Source organism: Heloderma suspectum, chromosome 3 (genome assembly GCF_057233095.1).
Source record: "Heloderma suspectum isolate Gila_16-S chromosome 3, 16-S_ref, whole genome shotgun sequence".
Taxonomy (NCBI): domain Eukaryota; kingdom Metazoa; phylum Chordata; class Lepidosauria; order Squamata; family Helodermatidae; genus Heloderma; species Heloderma suspectum.
The window spans coordinates 154,817,703-154,827,690 of NC_139460.1; the positions used below are offsets into that span (position 1 = coordinate 154,817,703).

Consider the following 9,988-nt stretch of genomic DNA (forward strand, 5'->3'; position numbering starts at 1 on the left):
TTAAAATATTTATTGGCTGCTGTTCAGTGCAGAAGCCTTCTCAAGGTGGCATACAGCAATAAAACATAAAATCAATTCAATATAAAAATGATAAAAACACAATAAAACAGTAAGAACACAATAAAAAGCGGCAACAAAACCAACAATAACAACAGCAGCAGCAATCATATCAGGAGAAGGCCAGAGTAAATGTTTTCAAGGCCTTCTTAAAAGCCTTCAATGGAGCATGGTGGACCCCCAATGGCAACTTATTCCAAAGGTATGGGCGGCCACTGCAGAGTCCATCCCTCTTCCAGATGCTCTGTTCAGGTAGGCAGATGAGAAGGGCCTCTGCTGCTGATCTTCAAGTGCGGGCAGACTGATACAGGTGAAAGGTGGTCCTTCAAGTAATTTAGTCCCAAACCGTAGCAACTTATCTCTGTGTAGTGATTGAATAGGGATGTCAGAGAATTCCGCCACAGATCTCAGTGAGGCCGAATGCCAGTGCATTCGGCCCCCCAAAATCCATGGCGGAACGAAGCCCCCCACCCCCCCACCCCACGAAAGGTGCGCAAAACGGAGCACTTACCTGCTGCCGTTTGCGCTGCTTTGTGAATGGCGGCCGCATCTGCGGCTGCCATTCACTTCCTCATTATAGCCGTGATAGGCTACGTAAATAATTACGTAGCCTATCACGGCTAACGCAGGGTCGCCATTTGCATCCCTGCGGAGGCCGTGGTAGGCTACGACTTACGTAGCCTATCACGGCAAAAAAAGAAAAAAGTGGACGCAAATGGCGGCAGCTACAGTGGACGCCATTTGCATTCCTTTTTTTTTTTTTTTGCCGTTTTAGCCTACATAAATATTTACGTAGGCTAAAACAGCATGGAAAAAAGGGAACGCAAATGGTGGCCACCGTAGCCACCGCCATTTGCGTCTGCTGGTTTGTTTGGTTTTTTGCTGTGATAGGCCACGTAAATATTTACGTGGCCTATCACGGCAAAATACAGGGACGCAAATGGCAGTGGCTACAGCTCCCGCCATTTGCGTCCCTGCAGGCTGCCCAGCGGCCAGATGTCCGGCTGCGGGTGGCCCTGGCTGGCGGCTCTGCAGAATCTCCACGGAGCGGAGCCGGGCGGAGAGAATTTCGGGGGGAGGGACGGAGCACCTCCCCCCCACCGCGAATGTCACCCTTCAAAAAGGTAAGTGACTTTCATACATCCCTAGTAGTGAATATGCTGGCATTACATAGCATTTTATCGGTGGGAGAAAATCCCCACAAATTAGGGGAGGACATCACAGAAAATATTGGAATGCAACTACTTGACAACAATGACATAGTCTGGATCCTCCATAAAAAGTGAGTGAGCAAAGAGAAAAGGGAGAGTGTGGAAGCAATCAAACTTTCCTTCTATAACAGTAATACTTCACTTTCTGTTGGAGTTCACTGTTGCTATTTGAATATTTTACTTACATGTTTTCACTGAACAGTTAAGGAATATAACCCAGTGTCTCTTTTTAATATTCATTGTTAATAGATTTGCCTCTTGTTTTTTTAAAGGTTGTAGAGTGGAGAGAATGGCCATGTATTGTAGATAATTCTCAATAATGTTTTGGAAAGGAACAGCAATGTTTGACATGCAGTATAAGCAGCCACTCATCATGATTACTTTTGAAAACAATCTTATTTTTTTGTTGCTAGTTCCTATATTTTAAAATCATCTTCAACAAATGTTGTGTAATGTAATGTAGTAGCTGGAGTGTTGGACCATAACTGGAGAGATCCAGGTTTCAATTCCTACTAAGCCATGAACTCACTAGGTGGCTTTGAACCAAACGCTGTTGCTGTCAGCCTAACCTGCCTCACAGGGTTCTTGTGAAGATAAAAGGAGGGAATAATGTGTACCACTCTGAGCACCTGGGGAAAAAGTTGGGATCAAAGTATCATAAATATGTAATATTGAAGAACATAAACAAATTTGCACTTGACTTCAAGTTTTGCACACAATATACTAGGGGTTATGTGTATGACTTGACAGACCTCTGTTTATTTTCTCAAAAGCATTTCAGTACTTCTGAGACTTATTTCATCCATACATTGGTAAATTGCTGAAAGAAGTTTCAGTGGTTCATACTTTTCTAGAAGCCAGAGCCTCTGTTGTGGGAGCCCTACTCTTTAATCTCAACTTTTTCAGTGCGGGTTATGGTTTTGCTGCACTTCCTGCTACATAGGTTATCAACCAGGACCAATTAATAAGTACAGGGTCTGTTGAATGGGAGTTATAGCATCTTTGCAAAGACATCTACAGAAGTTACATCTGAATTGAGCATTTAAATCACACATCATTAGTATGCTCAGAGAGGTCCATAATTTATGTGCTGTATGGATGATTCTGAAATTACTGTGTTTTTTGAAATTATATTTTCCCCATTCTGTTAAATCTCTTGTACTTTGCCTTCTTATCCTTCTAATTCTTATAAATTTACTGATTTGCATCCATACTAGCCATGACATTCCTATACTTTGTGCACGATTGTTCCATAATACTTGTGTTATAGGATTCTGCTGTTCATAAAATTTTCTGAAATTACAGTTGAAATGTGTAAATGTTACTTGAAAATAGTTAGGTGTCTGTCTGTTTCAGTGCTGAGACATGTTGGTTGGAGGAAGAGATGTTCCAGTTAAAATGTGTAAATGTGTCTTGGCACTGACTGGGAAGTTGTGTGTTGAACCATTCTCAGGATGCATTTCTGCTGAGAAAACCAACTATATCTTTGAGTAACAGTTCTGTATGAATCATTTACCAAAGAAGAGTGAGATTAAGGAGGCTGTTACGTGCACACAAGTTCATGACAGCTAGTGGTGCAATTTTAATTACAGGCCTGCTGAATCCAGCCCACCAGCCATATATATGGATGCCTTTGGGAGGCTTGGTAAAGCTCCTGTTTTTTCTGCCTGCCAGGGACTGCAAAAACAGGGGTGTTGTCAAGCACCTAGCAGGCCACCATACATTGCTGGTGAGCTGCTTTCGGCTTCATAGGCCACATGTTGTGCAGGCCTGCTAATTAGCTGAGAACAGTTACACCACATGACAATGTCTGATAGCCTCTGTCTTATTGTTCTCGCTGCAGCATGCTCCCTCCTCAACCCTGCCTGCTCTTCCCCACTGTCACGCAAGCCTTATCGAAGGAAGTTGGGAGTTGTCTGGAGAAATCTAAGGAAAGATATCAATGGATTCGATGCGAGAGACTCATAATGTATTAATGTATTGTTTGCAGAGAGATGACTCAGGCAGAGATCTATTTTTGTACTGGCCCATCTGTGTTAACTTCAACCGTGAACTTTTCCTTGGCTGTTCTCTTGTTTTTGTTTGAGCTCAGTAATTTAGGGCAAGCGATTGCTGAATAATCCATTCAGTAATGAGGAGCCCAGGGATAGACTGTTTTAAGGAATTTTCAATTTTGCTTCATCCCCAATTAACAAGTATGCATGTACAGGATATACAGACTCTCAGGACAGAAACTAAAATGTAGAAGTGAGTGTAGAAAAAGTTTAATATCTTTCACATTCCAGGCAGGCAATAATGACTGATCAGTGTCTATTTTATTTTCCCCAGCAACGAAGTAATCTACTTCTATAAGTTATCATGTGGAATGGGGGACCACATGGCATGATTACAAGGTGGTCCCCCATTCTCACCATACCTCACACATTTCCCTGCACAGTTCCCTACCCCAGGCTAGATCCCAAATGCTGGCTTGGCCCATTCTGCCTACCAGCAACAGCCGGAACGTTAACAGAAGGTTTTTGCTCTTGAGTCTACCCCTGACTCCTGGGCCAGAATGGTTGAAATCAAAAGTTGGCAACCCTGGTGGTAAACCCATAGTTGTGTTTTCTATTGGTCATTTTTTTCTAAAGGGAAACTTGTTTCATTCGTTAATATAAACTGGGAGGGGGGGAGACTTGCAGCCCTCCAAATATTTTGCCCTACAATGTCCATGATCCCTTACCATTTGCGATGCTGGCTAGGGCTGATGGGAGTCTCACTGATTTCAACATGACATCCATTTATGCACATGAACTAAGAATTACAGTTTCTAGAGTCTCTCTTTTTATCTCTTTGTTTAATAGAAGGTAAAATGTCAAAGCATATTACATATTAATTTACCAAGTATTTTCCTCTAGTTTCAAAAAGGTGGCCAAATCCATTTGAAAAAAATTATCCCCAAAACTAAGCTCTCTCTTAGCCTTATGTCATTAGTTTGGATATTGTCACTACATAACCAAATGTTTGTTATCCATTTGTCATAAGTTGGTATTTTAATGTTTTGCAGGATATTAACATCTTACCAGATGTAAACAAATAAGAAGCCAACATGAAAGGGAAGTAGGACTGCACTCCTGGCCCTGCCTTTGGCATCAGTCACACTACCTGGTCCCAGCTCTAGATGTCCACAGGCATCTGCAGTGAAGAAGCCTTCACACGAACAGAGGGTTATAGTGGTGGTGGCTCTATGTATCCTAGGAGCATTACCAATGGGGTTAAAGAGATATTGCCTGTTCTATGCTATTATACATGGCTTATGTTATCAACATCCAGAAACTTGTAATACTAGCACCTTCCTATCACAAATGAAAATAGATTCCCTTCTACCATGACCTTTCTAACATATTGATGACCCGGTTTTGTAAAGTTTACTCTTTTCAGTGTGGGCAAATCAATGAGACGTCAAAGCGTGTAACATTAGCTCGATTGTACCCAATACAAAAAAGTATCCCAAATAAATGCCCACCCATCTTTCTAAAAACAAATTACGTCTCTATATGGGTGCGTTTTAGGTAATTAGCAGGGTTGTCAGAGTCGTGTCTTTCAAAACAGTAAGATAATTTACTTTGGTGTTTTACTTTCAACTTTGCCATAGCATACAAATACGGTAATTATTATATGAAGTCAAGTTTGTTTATTAATTTTGTTGAACTTTTTTTTTTTTTTGTAATTTTTGGTAAATGACTGCTGCTTTGAGAGGATTTAACAGACTCCCTGGAGCATTCTATATAGTTGCATACAAGAAATTCTACTCTTAATTAAAAGGTGTCTAGTCCCCTTTGCTCTCTACTTTGTGCAAGGCTTTGCCCATTGATATCCACTCTGTATTACATTATGTTATACTATATTATTATATATTAACCTCCAAATAGTTAAAAAGTTTCAAGGCTTCCAAAATTTACTGTTGTGTTTACTATTGCTAGGGCTGTTTTTGTACATTACTTTATCACAGACTTATGAGTCACCATGTAGGCATACATAGGTAAATGTATTTATTACTTGCTAACAGGCTGTGTATGCAGACTTCTCTGTTCCCATAAAATCAATGTGCAAAATGGTATTTAGAAATGACTTTGCACTACAACTTATTTCTGATAAAATGATAAACAATAGTTCCATAAAACAATATCAGCAGAGTGTCTTGTGGCACCTTAAAGACTAACACATTTTTTCTGACTGACATAGGCTTTCGTAGACTACAGCCTACTTCATTAGATGCTTGGAGTGTTATTGATAGCAGTCCATGCATCTGATGAAGTGGGCTATATAGTCCACGAAAGCTTATTTCAGCCAGAATAAATTTGTTAGTCTTTAAGGTGCCACAACTCTTGGCTGTTTTTGCTGCAATAGACTTAACCACTCTGAAAATAAAACAATATGTAACCATTAAAAGAGAAGGCAAGAAATCATTGTAATTCTTAGACACTGAGCTTTTCTACGCAAGGCATTTATTGTGCAGTCGTGATTCCTCTTTCATGGTAGTTTGTGGGTAATTACGTGATGTCGTCATGCTCTATGGCCTCTCCCATTCTTTGCAACCATTTTAGTGTTTTATTTCTTTCTAAGGAAGGAAGTCTGTTATTTCCGTGAATGGTGGCATGAAACCCTAGTATATTTGTGCAATTCCGCTATACCAAGCACCACCCAGTTGTTGTGTAATAGAACATATAGAATGGCAGAGAAAGAAAACCCCTGGAAAAAAATGTGCAAAGGAGGTGGTCTTAATCCCACAAAGAATCCGAAAGCAGAAGCTTCAGTAAAGTGGCGGGTTAAAAGCCTCATGTTGAAAAGAAAGGCCCCATTTACAAAATAAAACAGTTAAAGCCTAAATAAAAAGTAATCAGAAAACGAAATCTACAAGGATTGGCCACTGGTTTGGAAATCTGTAATTGGTAATCAAAGAATTTGTGGCTTCTTAGTAACGGGTGTCACGAAGTAAGAGTGAAGTATAGCCAATATGATTTTTGGGTTTTTTCCTTCTAAATCCCTGGAGCTATTATTTGTCTTTGTGTTCTTAAAATAGGTTTTTTTTAAAGGATCTTCTTTCATTGTGTTCTGAAACCCATGTCTGCCTCATTTTTTCCTTCCCTCCTGGCTGAACGATTGGAGCAAATACTGTAGTTTCAGGAAAAGTGGAAGGAACGAACAGTGCAATATACATGCCTACTCAGATGTAAGTTCCAGTGGGCTACACTGCTAGTCTGCTTACACTATTGATGTGCCACTAGCATAAGTTACCTGAAGTGGCACACCAATAGCATAAGCTGACACAATGTGTTTATTGAGACTTACTTCCAAACAAGCAAATGTGTAAAGGATTGTAGCCTAAGAAACATTGCTGAAGTCACTAATCAAGATATTCTAATTGGTGTATTCTTTCTTTGGAGTTGGCTTAAATTTTCTAAATAATGGTATGCTAGCAGCAGTAAAATTATCTTAGAGGACTGAAGTGATTTTGCTGAAGAAGGCCTAATCATGTCCAGCCTGCCTGCCCTTGAGTGTAGATAAGGAAAAATTTTGCTGAGGGAATTCCAAGCTCCATGACATATGCTTATTTATTTCATTGAATCAATACATTAATGCTACCAATTTTAAATATTTTGGAGGAGTTGGTGAGAAGGAATGAGTATTCTGTATTGGGAAAACAGTTATCCATGGAGATCATGAAAGGGGAATAGTTATCTGGTAGCATGATTTGGGGAGAGGGAATGGGAATTGATGGAGAAGTTTAAGAGTGATTCACACAAGCTGCTATTTCTGTTCCTGGGCAACATTCAGGCACAGATGGTGCAATGCCATTCCCCAGTTATGCCAAATCCTTGCATTTGAGCTGATTTAGTGTCATCCTTTAAGTTCAGAACAGTCTACTTCCCCAAACAAATCTACAGGTAGAAACGTATGACTAGAAACCATGCAGTAATGGCTTACAACTTACTATTTGTGTTTGTCTGTAGCCTCTGGCGATCCGACAATAAACACCAGTTTTTCCACATTCCCATGAATACTCAGAAATCTAGAGAAAGTTTGAATCTAGAGAAAGTTTGAAGGAGAATGGTCATGCATGCCTTATTGTATTGCCAGAGGTTAAAGATGATTGCATCTTCACAGAGATCCATCACATGATATGCATTTCTTATCTAGCCCTGACAGCTTTCCATATTGAACCATTTACTTTTGCTCTTTAATATATCAAGCATCTGATATGTTCAAGTGGCTGCAGGTTCTTTCAAGTGTTGGATGCAAAAACTTCTGAATAGAGGGGGCAAACATACCTTTCCTAAGCTAAGATTTATTTAGGAAAGACTGAACCTAAGATCAGGGCAGGCAATCTTGAAAACAAAAGAATCATAAAATAGGATTGTAACTAGTACTTTGCCCTAGCTTTGGCATTAAAAGCCAGATGAGAATTTCTAAAATGTTTGTTACAAGAAGTCCATTTCTGTATAAGTCAGGGGTGGAGAACCTTTTTCAGTCCGAAGGCCACACTGGTTCCAGGGCATGGCCAGCAATGGGCATGGCCATAGCCCACTCTCCCGCTGCCTCACACACAACCACCATTTATACCATTCACATATGCACATTGTTCATAAACGCCCAAGGGAGCCTTTGGGGACCACCAGGGTGCTCCAGGTGCATGGAGGATATGGCTCCTGACAAAGCTGGCTTCATTCACCCATGCCTTTCCTAAAGGACTCCTGACTAAACAGCTTCCCTGTCACTTCACCCTTCCCTGAGGGCCAGGGCTTTGGAGAAGGGGATGGCCCTCAGTGGGCTAGATGGGAAGGCCTGGTGGGCTGAATCTGGTCAACAGACCAGAGGATCTCCACTGCTGGTATGAGTGTTTCATAGAGCATGACTAGATATGTCAGTAGGAGATCCATGGTAAGATATCCCACTGCTTTTAAAGTTTAATTGCAGCCACCACAGGGTAAATCTGACTGGTTTTTGTCACTGGGCAAGGAAGGTTTAAGTCTTTCCTGATGACAATCCACACCCCTTGAGGTTGCTTTTTTCTCTATGGATAAGAACATAGAAGTACCGGTATGGTACCCCTGTGTTTAGCTCCATGGGGCAAATAGTAGCTGGCGGTAGTATAGTAACTTCCCAATTTTCACTGGGAAAATGGTACAGGAAGTTAAAATTCCTCCAGTGCAGCAGTCCCAATCAGATTTTGAGGTGGGGGTGGGGAATGGTGCTATGAAACATTTTTTTAAAAATGGGAAATCCAGTCATGGCCCTCCCACTGCCACCTGTTATTTGGCCCTCATAGAAGAGTATATATCAGGAAGCTCTAACCAAAATCAAATTTCCTTTTGTACAGGTAGAATTATTTGAGCCAGATGATATCATAATCCAATGTGGAACAAAACAGTGCACCACTGTATCCTAATACATTTCCTTACATCTTTCAGGAACTTCTATTACATCACAATGCTGAGGGACCCTGTGTCACGTTACTTGAGTGAATGGAAACATGTCCAAAGAGGTGCAACATGGAAGACCTCCCTCCACATGTGTGACGGGAGGAGTCCCACACCAGAAGAGCTGCCTATGTGTTACGTAGGAGATGACTGGTCTGGGGTCAGCTTACAGGAGTTCATGAACTGTGGCCACAACCTGGCTAACAACCGCCAGGTGCGCATGCTAGCTGATCTCAGCCTGGTAGGATGTTACAATTTGACCTTTATGAATGAGAGTGAAAGAAATATGATCCTTCTCCAAAGCGCCAAGAACAACCTAAAAAACATGGCTTTTTTTGGACTCACAGAATTTCAGAGAAAAACTCAGTATCTCTTTGAGAGGACATTTAACCTGGAGTTCATTTCCCCTTTCACTCAGTATAATATCACACGAGCCTCTAATGTGGATATCAGTGAGTCAGTGCGGAAGTGCATAGAAGAGCTGAACTTTCTGGATATGCAGCTATATGAATATGCTAAAGACCTATTTCTGCAGCGCTTTCAGTATGCTAAACAAGAAGAGCATGAACAAAATCGCCAGAAACGACGGGAGGAGCGAAAAATATTGCGTGAGCAGAAGGTCCATGAATGGCAAAACAAGGAAGAAGTGAAAGAAATAACTGTTACCGAAGATTATAACAGTCAGGTGGAACGGTGGTGAATTGCCCTCGTGTGTGTGTGCATGCACAGACACACACACACACTAATTCTTTGTTGAACTGAAATATACCGTGGTGAATTGATATGTAGAACTCCTGTTATTTGATGAGTCTCTCAGCCACCCTTCAACATTTTATGTTTTTATAGATTTTGTCACTCAAGAAAACCACATATTGCGCTTTTCAAGAAATGTTAATCAGTATGACTCAATTGGCTGTTGAATTGTTCTCTGTTCAAATAAGCTACCTGTAAAAGGCCTGCCCTACAATGCATTGTTCTTGCCTTGGTGTCAAGGGTTTTTCTAATGGCAATTCGGAAAGTTGGTGAACTTTAAAAAATAAATAAATCATGCCATAGTGACCTGGTTTGCACATAATGACAACCCATGGTTTAAACAACCCATGGGTTGTTGTGTATGAGCAGGAGAGAGCTAGCATACTGCCTCCCACATGCCCACAACTTCCGGTTTTACTCAACAACCTACCATTGGCTTGTTCGTAGGTTGTTGAGCATGATGTGCAAACCCTGACTAATGGGTTGGTTAGGGGCTAAAGAAACCAG

At 41.0% G+C, this 9,988-nt stretch overlaps 1 protein-coding gene across 1 annotated transcript in view; it reads left to right on the plus strand.

Annotated features, from left to right (window-relative positions):
• The window catches only part of HS6ST3 (heparan sulfate 6-O-sulfotransferase 3), a 311,206-nt gene extending 301,513 nt beyond the window's left edge, over nucleotides 1-9,693 (plus strand). The window contains exon 2 of the mRNA XM_084844758.1: nucleotides 8,720-9,693. Coding sequence (XP_084700884.1) covers nucleotides 8,720-9,428 — 709 coding nt within the window. The 3' untranslated portion in view covers nucleotides 9,429-9,693. The remainder of the gene's footprint in view (nucleotides 1-8,719) is intronic.
• The last annotated feature ends 295 nt before the right edge of the window (nucleotides 9,694-9,988 follow it).